At 39.5% G+C, this 16865-nt stretch overlaps 1 protein-coding gene across 1 annotated transcript in view; it reads left to right on the top strand.

Moving 5' to 3' along the window:
- GUCY2C (guanylate cyclase 2C) overlaps positions 1–16865 on the top strand; it is an 86526-nt gene that overhangs the window by 48306 nt on the left and 21355 nt on the right. Inside the window, exons 12-19 of the mRNA XM_007944470.1 lie at positions 3692–3797; positions 4987–5049; positions 6364–6435; positions 6886–6990; positions 9089–9175; positions 10876–11008; positions 13259–13396; positions 14782–14870. Of these exons, the coding sequence (XP_007942661.1) occupies positions 3692–3797; positions 4987–5049; positions 6364–6435; positions 6886–6990; positions 9089–9175; positions 10876–11008; positions 13259–13396; positions 14782–14870 (793 nt within the window). The remainder of the gene's footprint in view (positions 1–3691; positions 3798–4986; positions 5050–6363; positions 6436–6885; positions 6991–9088; positions 9176–10875; positions 11009–13258; positions 13397–14781; positions 14871–16865) is intronic.

Raw genomic sequence — 16865 nt, forward strand, 5'->3', positions numbered from 1 at the left:
GAAGGTGGCATATGATCAAGAACCAACGGTATTAAAGGAAGAAGTCAAAGCTACACTGAAGGAATTGGTGAAAAACAAGGCTCTGGGAACTGATGGAATACCCATTGAAATGTTTCAACAAACGGATGCCTCACTGGAGGGGTACTCACTCGGCTATACCAAGAGATTTGGAAGACAGCTACCTGGCCAACTGAGTGGAAGAGATCCATATTTGTACCCATTCCAAAGAAAGGGGATCCCACAGAATGTGGAAATTATCAAACAATATCATTGATATCACATGCAAGAAAAATCTGACTGAAGATAATTAAAAAATGGTTGCAGCAGTATATTGACAGAGAACTTCCAGAAAGGCAAGCTGGATTCAGAAGGGGATGTGGAGCGAGGGATATCATAGCTGATGTCAGATGGATCTTGGCTCAAAGCAAAGAATACCAGAAAAATGTTTACTTGTGTTTAATTGACTATGCAAAGGCATTTGATTGTGTGGATCATAACAAAATATGGATAACTTTGAGAAGAATAAGAATTCCAGAACACTTAATTGTACTTATAAGGAACCTGTACATAGATCAGGAGGCTGTTGTTCAAATACAGCAAGGGGATACTGCATGGTTTAAAATCAGGAAGGGAGTACATCAGGGTTGTATCCTTTCACCATACTTATTCAACTTGTATGTTGAGCAAATAATCTGAGAAGCTGGACTATATGAAGAAGAACATGACATCAGGATTGGAGGAAGACTTATTAACAATCCTGCGATATGCAGACAACACAACTTTGCTTGTTGAAAGTGAGGATGACGTAGAGCACTTATTGATGAAAATTAAAGACTACAGTCTACAGTATGGATTACACCTCAACATAAAGAAAACAAAAATCTTCACAACTGGACCAATAATCAGCATCACGCTAGATGGAGAAAAGATTGAAGTTGTCAAAGATTTCCTATTATTTGGTTCTACAATCAGTGCCAATGTAAGCAGCAGTAAAGACATCGAAAGATGCATTGCATTTGGCAAAACTGCTTCAAAAGACCTCTTTCAAGTGCTGAAGAGCAAAAATATCTCCCCGAAGATTAGGATGTGTCTAACCCAAGCCATGGTGTTTTCAGTCACCTCATATGCATGTGAGAGCTGGACAATGAATAAGGAAGATCAAAGAAGAGTTGATGCTTTTGAGTTGGGATGTTTGCAAAGAATGCTGAAAGTACCATGGACTGCTAAAAGGACTTACAAATCTGTCCTGGAAGTAGTGCAGCCGGAATGCTTCTTGGAAGTGAGAATGGCCAGACTTTGTCTGACCTACTTTGGTCACGTCAGAAGGGACTATTCTCTGGAGAAGGATGTCATGCTTGGTAAGATAGAGGGTCAATGAAAGAGGGGAAGACCCTCAATAAGATGGATAGACATGGTGGCTGCAACGATGGGGTCAGGTATAGTAGGGATAGTGAGGCTGGCACAGGACCAGGCAGTGTTTCATTCTGTTGTACATAGCTATGAGTTGGAGATGACTCAACGGCACATAACAACAATGCCAGTCAATAGCAAGGTCACAAGTATTGCTGTTGTCCCTCAGAAACTAAATCTAAGTGGAGGTCAACTTAAAGTGGGGGTAGATCACAAATTAAGAGACAGTAGCAGGGTAGAAACAATTCTTTTCAATTAGTTCCAAGCATCAGAGGGTGAGAAGTGAGAGCCTGGAAGCTTCAAGGCCTTGATGTTTACCCTCATTTCCTACAGATTTTAAGATCATGGTCCATGATGTCTGTGTTAGGCTGGGTTCTCTAGAGAAGCAAAATCAGTAAAGCTTACATATACAAATAGAGAAAGAGAAATTTATCTTAGGAAAATGCCTCACACACTAGAAGCTGGCAAGTCCCTAGTTTTTGGATCAAACATCAAGCTGGAGGCTTTTCATGACTCATGCAGCTGCAGGGGCTGAGGAGCTCAAGGTTGGCAGGCAGTATACTGGCTGTTGACTCCAGCGAATGACAAATCCAAGATCTCCAGGCTGAATGGTGGATTTGTTTGCTCACTGACAGTTGTAGGCAGCACAACAGGATCCCAATCCACAGAGGAGTGTCTCTTTTCCCAGAATGTCCATAAATACATTGGAAGCAGGCCACACCCCTAGGGAAACTCCCTTTCAATGGATTGGCTGCTCAAAGCATATACATCTGATCCCATCATGGGAATAACCCACATTACAACTGCTTGAACCACATAGAATTGTGGTCCAGCCAAGTCAACACACAGCTCCAACTATCACAATATCCTAATTCATATGTATTTAATAGAAGAATACTCGTTGGATAGAAGTACAAGAAGAAAGTGATCATCTCTGCTTAGGAGACATTAAGAAAGTCATCATGAGAGACCTCGAGAAGTTGAGCAACAGTTTGCCAAATGACAAAAACCAAAGGCTTATTCAGGGATAGATAAATAGATCAATGGAAAAGGATATAGATTCTAGAATCAGACAAACAAGCATGAAAACTTGGAATATGATAGAAGTGACATTACAAGCCAGTTGAGAAATGATGTTGGTACACAAAGTTTTCCACATGGAAAAAATGAAATAAAGATGTTAACTGACCCCATACAGAAAAGTACATTCCGTTTCCACATGAAATTTCAAATGGATTAAAGAACTAAAGGTAAAAATCAAACTTCAAAACTCTTAGAAGAAATTAAAGGATAATATCTTTATGATCTCAGGGTAGGAAAGTACTTCTCAAGTAAGATAAAAAGAAAAGTCACAGGAAAAAAAGTATATGAATATGGCCCCAATAAAATTAAAACTTTATGTACAACAAAGTCCAAAGACATCAACCAGAAGGAGGTATTTTTAACACATAAAAGGATGAACTATTTGTTTTGCAGAATGTATAAAGAACTCAGGTAATTCAATAAGGAAAAGATAAATAATATAAGGTGAAGACAGGCAAGATTATGACCAATTTCATACAAGGAATAAAATAGTTAGAAAACATTTGAAAAGATGCTCAGTCTCTCTACTTATCAGGACAATGATGAACAAAGAAACAAAACATACCAAGTGTTTTCAAGGATATAGGGAAACAGGAAGTGGCTCAATGGGAGGGAGGATTGGTACAACCACTTTGGGAAGCAACATTTGTAAAGTTGAAAATGCATCCTAATAACCCAAAATTCTGCTATATCATGCTACTTGAAGAAAAAAAAATAGTATTTTATATTTTGTGATATATGTTGTTAAGTTTTCTCTGAACTTTTCTGCTTTCTTTATACATATGTATTTTTTAAGGCAAAGATTCATAAGAGGAACTGGCTTATTTAAAATTTTGGTATATTCTCTAATACTTTGAAAATGAATTGTTTTGCCTCTCAAGGTTATCGATTTTAAACATGTTATCTCCTCTGCTTTTTCCACACTTTTTCTGTGTTATCAATTCGTATCCTTTATGACAGTGAAGTTCCAGGGAAAGTGAAGGGAAAAGAAAAGAGTCTAAAACTCCAACAGAAATCCTGACAGGTCACTAATGCCAGCACTCACCAGTTTGGAGAGCATGGACTTATGCCATTTGACTAGCCTCCTTCACCACACATCTACCCAAAAATATCAGGGTTCTGAATTTCTCTTAGTGTTCAGAAGCTGGTGGTATGTATACTAATGAAAGCCTATTGACTAGCTCTATTCCTTTCACAGAAAATACAAAAGAGATAATGAACTTCGTCAGAAAAAATGGTTCCACATTCCTCCTGAAAAAATCCTTCCTCTGGAGACCAATGAGACCAATCATATTAGCCTGAAGGTAAGGCTTACCTTACTTGTTGAAGAATGCTGGAACTGGTACAATTTGCCAGGTATATGACAAGGCCTTAGTAGTAGGTAAAGGAAATGTATTAAGCAGGGAGAGTTTGTTTTAGAATCCAAGACTTAGATTTCTAATTCTCAGTATCACGCTTTTCCCTTGATTCTCCATGGCCTAAATGTCACCTGGTTAATAAACACTTCCATAGAGGCTGAGATAGGGTGTGTTCTGCCACTTTCTTCTTGTGTAACATTTAATGTCATGTAACATCTCTGTGCCTTGTTTGTAAAATGAGAAGGAGGAGGGGAGATAACTGACATTTATTAATATGTATTATGTCAAGAGTGCTTGAAACAATGTATTTCATATAAATTTCAAAATAGTTCTGTAAGGTAAATATTAACAAAGGTAATAATATACATTCCAGGCTTTTTATTAGAATCAAATTGAAAGATGCAAACATTCTTAACCTTTTCTCTGCTTTTAGAAGTCATTAACTGGCAAGCCATAAGTTGGATCTAGTCTATAGATATGTGTATGTGTTTCTTATTCAATATTTAACATTTTTAAATTAATTGCCAAGATATAAAAATAATGGAATAGCATGTAAAAATCTAGATGACAGCCTCTTTTGATAAATCAGATGATCCGAGCACCACAAGGCAGCCATCACCCAGGGCTAATGGGGCTGCTCCCTTAGACACCTGGCCTAGTTTCTTTATTTGCATTGTTGCTTAGGTCTTTAGGTATGGGTTTCCAATGAATGTGCAAACCCTGCTCTATATAACTCAAATGCTCAAGATGCTCCCCTAAGAGCAGCTGTCTGTAGCTACAGGCAGTGTTCCCCAGTGGAAGGAGGGCAGGGGAAGAAAGAAGCAAAGAAAATACCCAGCTAAAATAGAGCTACAAGAGGAGGGGAGGAAAGGGAAGTAACTTCACAGTCTCCCCACAAACACAGAGCTTAACATGAGAGTGATAGGCAGCCAGGAAGAAGATATTGTTAGAGTGCAAAGGTGAATAGTGAGAAGGAAACACAAGATGATTATAGCAGTTTTTCTAGGAGCTTATCCACCATGCTATTGAGCAAACAACAAGTACAGCCCTCTTGGCAGAACCTCTCGGCCTTTGACTGACAGAGTATGGAACAAGATATGGAGTTCCTAGACTAACTGGCCTTCTCTTGTGCCAGATCGATGATGACAAGAGACGTGATACAATGCAGAGACTACGACAGTGCAAATACGACAAAAAGGTGACTAGTCTTATCTGCTTCTCAAACTCTCAGTCAGGGGTGTGTTCTGGTCTTCCTGCTCATCATTACCACAACTCCTACTATTGGCAGTGAAATCATGGGGGTGTCCAGGTCGTTCCAAGGGGCTGTCCTTGCAGCCATTCTCAGGGATCCACTGGGCTCTGCTTCCAGGGTTATAAAACTGATTGATAATCCTGGTGAAATTGAAAGACAAACAGAATTTGAGGAAAAGGTGGAGTACAGGAAATTAAGGTAATATGAAAGAGTGCAGTCCAGGCAACACCAGAATTCTATCTTGGCTCATTGCTGTGTGAATACAACAATCCTCATATGCAGGTTTTGTATCTTTTCTTTCCTTCCTTCCTTCCTCATTACTTTTGATTTAGTCATTCTTGAAGAAATATTCAAACCTGAACCTACCATATCCCAAGAACTAGAGGCCAGGGATATAAATATCAATAAAATACTGTCACTGCTTTTAAGATTCAGAGTGTAGTGGGAAGGTAGATACACAAACAAGTCATTATAGGACATATACATGTAGTCTCTGATTTATAATATATTTGAGTTATTATGAGCCACACTTAAACAGTCTTTTCTTTTTTTTTTTCCTTTGGTACTTATTATCATTAGGGATATGCACTACATATAATGTTGCAGTGAGTAATTTGCTAATGTTACCATTCTCAGCTGTTCACTCTCAGGCATTCAATTTTATGATTTACTGTTCAAAACACTACTGTATAGCAAGCTATGGCTGGGTCTACAGCGAAGTTGGTGTCAATGTCAGGTATTGTGAGGGATAGAAATTTGGGCAATTTTCGACTCTACTGATATATGACAATTGAACCGCACAGGTGCCTAATACCCTTTACAACTCCAGCTTCATTGTAGACTAGGCCTATTTAAAAACAAACAAACACACGAAACACTGATGTGAAGAGTTACTAGGCCTATAGCTTGATCTTATTCAGCGATTAATACCATAAGAAGCATCAATTATTAATCTGAAATATGGTATTCAACTTAGAATCAACACGGTTCCAGTGGAGTCACTGGAATGGAATCCTGTTATAAACCAAAGACTACCTGTATAAATGCTTATGCTACAAACAAACAACAACCAAAAAGAAAAGAAAAAAAAAAAAAAAAACCCATTGCTGTCAAGTTGATTCCAACTCATAGCGACCCTACAGAGCAGAGTAGAACAATTGCTCCATAGGGTTTCCAAGGTTTTAATCTTTACAGAAGCAGACTGACACATCTTTCTCTTGCACTTATACAACATCTCCTTAATTCAATTGATTTTTGCAGCGAGTGATTCTAAAAGATCTCAAGCACAATGATGGTAATTTCACTGAAAGACAGAAGATAGAATTGAACAAGGTATGTGTCCCCTGTTTCAAATCCTTACATAAGAAATAACTTCACTCCACTTTATATAAGCCCTGAGGTTCCTGGTAGAGCAAGGTGTTACTGAGGATGTTAACTGAGAAGTCTTCAGACAAAGAAATGAGTGACTATTCTTGTTACTGTTGAACATTCTACCAAGAAATAGAGAAGGATGTTTGACAGTGCAAAACATTTTGGAAATCTACTCATATGTCCTAGAAAATGGCCCTAATATAATTTTACAGTAGTCAAAGGTTTATATTTAAGACTTCCTACTGACAAAGGAAAGCTTATTGAATGTGTACTAAGAAATGGCTACTGATGTTTCAGTTTATTAAGAACAATGCATCTTCCCAAAGATCTAAGACACAATTTTATTGGCATATTAATTTTAACTCTGGTTTCCCTCTCTGGCTGATCTGCTTTATAAACCTATCATTCCAGTTGCTTCAGATTGACTATTACAACCTGACCAAGTTCTACGGCACAGTGAAGCTTGATTCTATGATCTTTGGCGTTGTTGAATACTGTGAGAGAGGATCCCTCCGGGTAAGGAACCATGGCCATTTCCAATTTCCTAACTGGCAATCTACTTCCGTAGAGATACCACCTCGGAAACCCAAGGAGGGGTCGCTATGAGTTGGATCTGACTCGACAGCAGTGAGTTGAGTTAACTGGCCATCCATTTGAAGAAAAATAAATATTGAGTAGCCTTATTAAATGTTCACTCAGTGAAATACTATTGAGAGTCATCAAGAAAACTGGTGCTTTTCAAACTAGACCACTCAGATTTTATCAGTCAGGCCTACTGAATCTTTACACATGAACAAACTAAAAAATTAACAAGTTTAGAGCTGGAGGTGGGCGAAGAATAGAAGTGGAAAAGTGACCTCCAACAAATTAGTTTCATTTTACTTGCCCCAACTTGCTTTTGCTTTAAGAGGGAAATGAATGGTCATTACAATAGCACTAAGTAAGTAAGCGTTAGGAGACTTGTTTATAAGTCCTACTTCTGCTACTGTTTAGATTCTTCTCTCTCCTCTATGACAGACTGGGGACAGGGTAGGAGCTTTCAAATAAGGTCAGGTATTCAGGCTGACCAAAGCAGAAAGAGGAAGTAAGAGAAGTTTGAATCAAGTTCTTGGGAAGCACCAAGTATCAAACTAGGAATACCAAATCATTACACAGTCCAGAAAGACAGACATAGTTCATTAAAAACAAGCAAAATCAGGTGTTGTTGTGGTTCTCTAGTGCTACTCTAATAGAAAATACCAAAAATGGGTGGCTTTAACAAACAGGGATTTATTCTCTTACAGTTTTGGAGGCTAGAAGCCTGAGTTCACAGTGCCAGCTCTAGGGGTTGGATGAAGGCCCCTTAACCTTGGGCTTCAGCTTTATCTCTTGCTCCTGGCTCACTGAAGCTGGAGGCTTCTCTTAGATGGCTGTTGGCTGCTGAGGCTGACAAATCCAAGGTCGACAGTCCCCAAATTATCAGGCAACACAAAAGGCTGCTAATTCAAGTCCATTAACAGTCTCAAGATTGGCAGACAGCATTGTAGGCCATTGAGATAAAGACTCGGCTACGTGCAGGGTGCAAGCGTGCCAAAAAGCTCAGAGAGCTCCCTCAAAGCTGTCTTCTATATACTGGAAGCAGACCACATCCCTAAGGCAGCTACTCAGCTGCTCCAGTAGATTCCACCATGGAGTTGATTACCAATCTCATTATGAGGAATAACTACATCCAGTTGCCCAGCCACTCAAAACCAGGCCCAGCCAAGTTGACGTACAACTACTACAAGTGTCAAGCAGAAATTGGATTGGAATAAGAAAAAGCAGGAGAAGAAAGGAATCTGGTACAATTACTTCAAAGACCACTGAAATGTCTGCACCTTAACTTGCACTACTTCTAAACATGTGCTATGCAAGCTTTCAGCCTTTTAGATAATTTTGAGTATGATGACCATATAATTTATTAGGATACTTTAGATAGTGGAAGGGAATACTGTAATGATTATGGTTTAAGGCCAATGAAGCTGATGGATGCAGTTAATAATGAGTAAAAAGCTAAACCTATTTAATACATTTCCTAATAGCAATTCCATGTTTAAAAATGTTAGTCTGATTTTGAAGAGACAGAATATAGGATACAGGTGTGAATCAGACTCACTGCCCACTCTTCAGACAAGTGTCACTCATTTCTTTACCCCTGTCTGACAGAAGAACTTGGAGCTGGGAGGTGGGAGCTGCAGGTATCGCCTGTTCATATGCCTCAGGTGAAGCCACCTCATGTTTATTATTTAGTTGTTGTTGTTGTTATGTGCCGTCGAGTTGGCCCCGACTCATAGCGACCCCTCCTTGGGTTTCCAAGGCAGTATCACTACGGAAGTAGGATTGCCCAACCTTCCTTCCGAGGAGTGGCTGGTGGGTTTGAACCGCCAGCCTTCTGGTTAGCAGTCAAGTGCTTTAGCCACTATGCTACCAGAGCTCCTAGTAGAGAAAAGAAATAAGTGTTTAAGAAAACCAGGACAAATGTTCCTGATCCCAAAGCCTCATGATTAGGAGATCATCATTTAGTTAATAATAGTCTCTCTACAATATCCCTTCTTGCAATAATTCATCTCTTTTTTTTTTTTTTCCTCCTATTCAGGAAGTTTTAAATGACACAATTTCCTACCCCGATGGTACATTCATGGATTGGGAGTTTAAGATATCTGTCTTGTATGACATTGCTAAGGTAAGAGAACTACTAACACACTCACATGCAGACAAACATTATAAAAATTAAATAAAGGAAAACAGAACTAGCAAGTTAGCTATCATTTTGGTACATGGGTGTCTTCATCTATAAAATGATAACATTACTAGTACCTACATCATGGGGCTGTTTTGAGGAATTTATAAAATAATGGATGTAAAGTTTTTTAAAATTTTGGCTCTTATCACTTTTATTATCCTACTCTTAAAATTTTTATTATCCTATTCCGGGGTTGGGATACGCATTCTTGTAGACTGCTAGATGTCAAAATTATAAAGCTGACCAAGGAAGACAACTGAATGCTCAACTTGTTAAGAGAAAGTACTAAGGACAGGCAACCATCTGGTAAGAGACAATGAGAAATTTGGACATGCATCTTCCCAGATATAAGAAGGGAAGCAGACACCAATAACCAGGACTTCATTCAAGAATGAAGAAAAGTCAGGCCTGAAAGTGGGCTATATGGTCCAGCCTTAAATCACCTGAATCACATAGGATCAGAATCATTTTGGAAAAAAATATGTTCAATAGCCTAATTGTGGCAGTTCAGTGGTTCATGTGGGAGATCCTGGCTGAAACATTGCGTGCTCAGTCACCACCCATCTGTCAGTGGAGCCTTTCATGCGGCAGTGATGCTGAGCAGTTTCAGTGGAGTTTGTAGACCAGTATGGACTAGTAAGAAAAGCCTGGCTAGCTACTTCTGAAAATGAGCCAATGAAAACTCTGTGGATCACAACTGTCCAAGCTGATCTGCTGATAGCCATGAGGATGGTACAGGACCCAGAAGCATTTCATTTTGTTGTGCCTGGGGTCGCCATGAGTCTGGGCAACTAGACGATAGCTAACAACAATTTCCGCTATGACACTTCTGACCACCAGAGGGAAGCACATGAATTAAAAAAAAGAAAAAAAGAAACCAAAAAACATACGCTTCATTTTTCAAAACCCTCTTAAGAATGAAACAGATTTGGTGTTGGGAAATAATATAGGCTACTTCCTGCCTTCAGAAAGCAAGACTTTATTATTTTAAAATTGAGGTAGCAGAAGATCAGAGGCATGGCCAATATCACAGACTAAATAAATGGGCAGCTGCTTCTTGTTGTCATGTGCCATTGAGTAGATTTTTGACTCATAGTGATGCCACGTGACAGAATAGAACTACCCCATGTGGTTTTCAAGGCTGTAATATTTACAGGAACAGATCTCCAGGTCTTTCTACGGCAGAGCCACTGGGTGGGTTCAGCCCACCAACCTTCCAGTTAGCAACCAAGTGCTTAACCACTGCACCACCAAGGCTCTTTAAGTGGTAAGCAGAAACACTTTACAAATCTGTTCTCTTGATCCTCTGGCATTTACTCTTTTAATGTCATTTCTCAGATAAGAAAAAATAGGGTTAACCCTTTGCCTCATATTATATACCTATTTAACCAGAGTCTTTAGACAACTGATTGCATTTTTACTGTGCCACCTAATTAGAATTCAAAACTGATGCGGTGTTCAGTCAAATCTTATGGCATTACCACTGTTTCAAAAATAAAATTAATGGGATCAAATTACAAATCTTATGGTATGATTTTATCTGTGTACTGAAATGTTTTCAAAATATCACTTCTTTAAAATAATCAAGCAGCTAAAGAGTTTCATATATCTTTGTTTTCCTGTCATCCGAAAAATTATAGGGGATGTCATATCTGCACTCCAGTAAGACAGAAGTCCATGGTCGTCTGAAGTCCACTAACTGTGTAGTAGACAGCCGAATGGTGGTGAAGATCACTGATTTTGGCTGCAATTCCATTTTACCTCCCACCAAAGGTCTGTAATGAATGAAACTTTTACTTGTTTCCCATTTATTTTTCATTTTATCACAAGGCCATGTAGGGAACTTAGAAAATGATGACACTGATCAGAAAATAAATACTTGAAGCCACAAGAGGCAACAGCTGGCTCATTCTCCAGCACTTGTCACTTGTCAGTGTTCACCAAGTGCTTCTTGAGTGGAGAAGATGTACTCTGAGGATTCCCTTCATCTGTGGGCCCCTTGAGTATCAGTGAGAAATCATGAAGAACTTACTGGCTGATGGAAGCAGCACTGAGTGGCAAAAAAATACAGATGGTTAGAGCAGAAGGAAACCTTAGAAACCATTCTTCTTTTAGAGAAGACAAATGAGGCATAAGAATTGTAGATGTCATTAGTTTATCTGAGATTCTTGTTTTCTTATCAGTAAAAGATGCTCCTCTTTGGAATGTGGTGAAGATCAAAAAAGATTAGACAAAAGCCAAGTGTATTCTTTATTGTAACTCGGGATTAAATAGACTCACCAATCTAGCACTCATGCCTCAAAATACTACCTAGATTCAGAAACTAAATTCTACTTTGCAAGCTTTTCATTTTTCCTCAATAAAAGAAACATGATAATTCTGTCCCTGCCTCTACAATCACATCAATATAGTATTGGACTCAAACTCCTCAAAGATTTCTATATACCAACCATGGTTCATAGTTCATCATGTAGTAGAACAAATCTCCTTTATTAAATTACTCACTATGACACAAAATCAGATGAATTACAGGTCAAGTCCTACCCTCCTGAGCATCAGTCAATCATACCTACCTGTGGTGCAGTTGTTAAGCACTTGGTTGCTAACCTGAAAGGTTAGCGGTTCAAACTCATTCTGTGGGAGAAAGATGTAGCAGTCTGCTTCAGTAAAGTTTACAGCCTTGGAAACCCTATTGGGACATGTGGGTGGAAGACAAATTGTGGAAAATATGTCTCATTATATGTATATCATTGCTCTTAACAATATGCTCTATAGATATTTCACTGAAATTGATGAAGCTAGAAATCCCAAAAAGTTTATAAGGTGATCTTGAAAACTTTCTAAGGATGTTGACATTAATTGTATGGTTCTGTTATTACTAAATAAGATAGGAGATACCAGTCCAAAATGCATATGCCTACAGGAGCCAAACACAAGGCATAGGAGCATTGCACTTGGGTGAAGTGGACTAGATGTAAAGCAGTAGGGAGTGGAGGAAACAGTGAGTAACTTTTATATATGTATAATTTTTTAAAGACTACTGTGGGAACCTAAGAAAACACCTCTGAGGATGATAGTTAACTTGGAGGCTGCCAGGATGTCAGGCTTAGAAAATATTAATGATAATCTCATTAATGGCATTGTCTTTATTTTTGTTTAGTAAATATATATATTAAGCTTATATTTATTTATTTATAAAGGTTTTCACAGGTTTACACTGTATGTCCTGAAAAAACAAAAACTAAACCCATTGCTGTCAAGTTGATTCCAACTCAGAGTGACATTATAGAACAGGATAGAACTGCCCTATAGAGTTTCCAAGACTGTATGGAGTGGCTGGTGGGTTCAAACCACCAACCTTTTGGTTATCATCTGAGTGCTTGCACCACTGTGCCACTAAGCCTCCTTATTATATGTCCTATAAGCTATTAAATTCTTTTGCCTCTCATATTTTATTGTATTTATTCAACAAATAGTTAGTGTGCACTTAGTATATCAAACCAAAAAAATAAAACCAGTCACCACTGGGTCAACTCCAACTCACGGTGATCCTGTATGTTGCCGAGTAAAATTGTGTTCCGTAGGTTTTCAGGGCTATGACCTTTCAGAAGCAGATTGGCAGACCTTTCTTCTGAAGAGAATCTGGGTGGGTTCAAAATGCCAACCTTTTGGTTAGTAGCCCAGCTCTTAACCATTTGTATTACTCAGGGAGCTCTACTTACACCAGACCTTAGTCTAGGTAGGCCTTGAGGATTTTGAGGACTATGGTCCTAACAGTTTGGGAGGAGAGACTGCTATTTTGACCTCATTCAAATCCTCACACTTCATAGCTTGAAAGGTAAGTATACATTCTACCCCTTAGCACCAGTATTGGCATATACTCCTCAAGCATTTGGCACCATACAAATTCAAAGCCATCCATATTCAGGGTGGATGGTGTAGGGAATTAAAGAACAAAAGAGTTGGAGACTTTTGAGCTGCTTACCACCCTTCTATATTCTATTTCAATGGCTGACTGCTCAGACTTGTGGACAGCCCCAGAACACCTTCGCCAAGCCAACGTCTCTCAGAAAGGAGATGTATACAGCTATGGGATCATCGCCCAGGAGATCGTTCTGCGGAGAGAAACCTTCTACACATTGAGCTGCCGGGACCAGAATGGTAAGACTCTGAAACCCTTCAACTGCCCCCACTGGGGACCAGCCAACTTGCATCCTAGGCTGACTGGGAGACTTTTCTGATTACCTAGTGCTGCTCTGACAGGAATATACCACAAATGGGATGGCCTTAACAAATAGGAGTTTATTCTTACAATTTGGAGGTTTTAAGTCCAAGTTCACAGTGCTAGGCTCTAGGGGCTGGGTGAAAGCCCCTCAACCTCGGGGTCCAGCTCTGCCTCCTGCTCATGGCCCACTGGAGCTAGAGGTGTTTCTTCACTCAGACAGCTGCTGGCTGCTAAGGCTGAGAAGCCCCAAGGTTAGCAAGTAAAAAGGCACAGTCCCGGTATTACCAAACCACATGGCAGGCCATTAACTTAAGTCCATTGTAAGTCCCAAGGTCAGCAAAGCATAGCAGGCTGCTGAGCAATAACACAGCCACATGCAGGGTCCAAGCATGCCAAAGGCTAGAGACCATTCCCAAAGCTCCTGTTTATATACAGGGAGCAGACCACATCCCAAAGGCAACTACTCAGCTGCTCACAGGAGAGTCTACCATGGAGTTGATTACCAGTCTCATTATGAGGAATACTACATCCAGCTGCCCAGCCACTCAACCAGGCCTAGCCAAGTTGACACAAAAACATAACCACTACAGAGACTAATCCATTTATGACCATATCTCAGTTCCCTCATCTGCAAATGTAATGACATATCTGCATCTCACATTTCATAGGGGTACTAGAAGGACTAAATGACAGTATAAATGTTAGAGTGCTTTTAAAAGCATAAGACAATACACCACTGCCAAATATCATTATTATCAATGTTATTCTTTGTTAAAGAATTTTCCCTTACAATTTCCTTCTTTCCTCTTGATCCCACAATGAAAAATGTTTCTGTTTAACACATGAATGAGATCACTGTAGTGGGACAACAAACATATCTTAGGTCTTACTGAAAAAAGATCTATAATTTTTGTTATATGTCTTCTCAGAGGGGGAAAAAATGCTTCATTTCATTCATTCAGTCTTTGTTTATCAAGAATTTATTAAGTGTCAGCTCCTAACTGTCTGGCAGGGGTTGAGGAGGTAAGAAGGTTAGCTAAGAGATAGAGAGAGGACAGAGCCAGAGTGGGTAGAGAAAACACACCAAATGCTGTGGAGTCTGAGTTGAGTTTTAAAAGGTTATTACCTTAAGTGAAGGCAATCTTCTGGGTATAAATAGGTATAAGACCCCTTTGCCTGATGATTCACTCATTCTGCAATGTATTATCTGTGAAGTGCTGGTCTGCTTTGGAACACTCTGACTGGATGGGTGAATTAATCCTGCTGAAGTTTCTTCAGGATGCATTCTGTCTTGTAATTTGAATTATTGTCATTCTTTCAGAGAAGATTTTCAGAGTGGAGCATTCCATAGGACTGAAACCCTTCCGCCCAGATCTGTTCCTGGAAACAGCAGAGGAAAAAGAGCTAGAAGTGAGTGCATCCTCTTTGCATTCATTTCTTGTGATTACTGAACAACTTAACACCAGTTTAGTAGCTTAAAATACAGAATTTATTCTCTCATAGTTCTGGAAGACAGAAGTTCAAAATCAGGATCACTAGGCAAAAATCAGTAGGGTCACACTTTCTCTGGAGGCTCTACAGGAGAATTCGTTCCTTCTCTCTTCCAGCTGGCTGCCGGCATTCCTTGGCTTATGGCTGCATCACTCCAATCGGTGCTCACATTGTAGTCTCCTCTTCTAACTTCCCTCTGCCTCTCTCATAAGGATGCTTGTGATTGCATTTAGGGCTCAGCCAGATAATCCAGAATAAGCGCCCCAGTTCAAGATCTAAGGAGCTCTGTGGTGCAGTGGTTTAAGTATTTGGCTGCTAACCAAAAGGTCAGCAGTTCCCACCAGCCGCTCTGTGGGAGAAAGATAAGGCAGTTAGCTTCCATAAAGATTTATACCCTGGAAGCTCTAGGGGGCAGCTCCACCCTGTTCTATAGGTTTGTTCTGCGTCAGAACCCACTTGATGGCAGTCTGTTTGTTTTTATCTTAAGATATCATTCACGGGTCCCAGAGATTAGAACATGGGCATATCTTTGAGAGCCACTATCAGTCTATCACACTCCCCATGTCCCCCTGAGCTTCTCCTAACTCAGTAAAGAGCTGGCTCCCTAGGGACTCATCACATTCTCAATTTTTAGGAGCTAAAAGGGCAAGATGTCCATGAGGATATGCTCATTACACTTATAAATACTATCTACTGACTAAAAAAGAAATATGCCAACATCCAGAAACAATAAAGAGAAGTTACTTTTCATTCCTTTTTATCTCCCTTCTGGTATGTCCGTGGATGGTGCAAATGGTTAAGTAAGTACTCGATTATTAGCCTACAAACTGGCCCCTCAAACTCACCCAGAGACACCTCAGAAGATAAGCCAGATAGATGATCTGCTTCTAAAAGTTCAGCTTTGAAAACCCTGTGGAATTTTGAAAAGTTTACTCTGCACACGTGGGGTCACTGTGAGTTGGAATCAACTCAATAACAACAACAACAGCATCCTCCCTCAAAAAGAGATGGAGGCTTTTCCTCTGTATTTTCTGTTTTTTTGGGTTTTTGTTTGTTTGCTTAGTAATCCTTCACAAAGGGCTTTAAGGAAGAATTATTATTTTTAGAATTTTACATGAGCTTTTCTAATCCTAGAAGACACTGAGAAAAATATTTTAAAATATTTATGGCCTTAAAAAAATCCCTTTTGTTTCTTGAGGGATAAAGATAGAAACATTTTCCTTAAATTTATGAACACCCTGGCAGATGTGTTTTATGGTCAGACTCTGTGAGCCATGAGTGGGCCACTTTTTATTTCTCTTCCTTCTCCACATTCAAGGCACCTTATAGCCACAAGGTTCTGAGATACAGCTGCTTCTATCCTTGCCCTCTGACATTTCTTCCTTTCTTCCTGCTTTTCCCAATCCTGGACTTCCTTCCCACAAATCAGCTTCTCCCTCCTTGGACCCTCCTCCTTTCTAATCTGAGTATATTCAAATGTTGTTTAAAACCTCTTTCACCAAAGCTTTTTCAACCTCAATTCATTTGTTATTGTTATGTTATGTGCTGTCAAGTTGGACCCAACTCATAGTGACTCCTCCCCTTGAGTTTCGGAGGCAGTATCACTACGGAAGTAGATTGCCCAACCTTCCTTCCAAGGAGTGGCTAGTCAGTTTGAACTGCCAGCCTTCTGGTTAGCAGTCAACTACCTTAGGCACTACGCTACCAGAGCTACCCAATTCACTTGTATAGTTCTGGAATTGAAAATAAGGAATGAGTGTTCATTTCTAGGAACTGGTTCCAAAAGAATACAGAAATGAAACTAAATCTCTTGGCAATACTTTAAAAGCACCTGGTAGTCCACTGAGGGTGTTGTATGACGCCATTTATTGGTTGTTGCTGTCCACTCCTCAGTCAGCAGTTCATTTCCAATGC

Source organism: Orycteropus afer, unplaced genomic scaffold, assembly GCF_000298275.1.
Source record: "Orycteropus afer afer isolate SDZICR_OR568_19922 unplaced genomic scaffold, OryAfe1.0 scaffold00126, whole genome shotgun sequence".
Taxonomy (NCBI): domain Eukaryota; kingdom Metazoa; phylum Chordata; class Mammalia; order Tubulidentata; family Orycteropodidae; genus Orycteropus; species Orycteropus afer.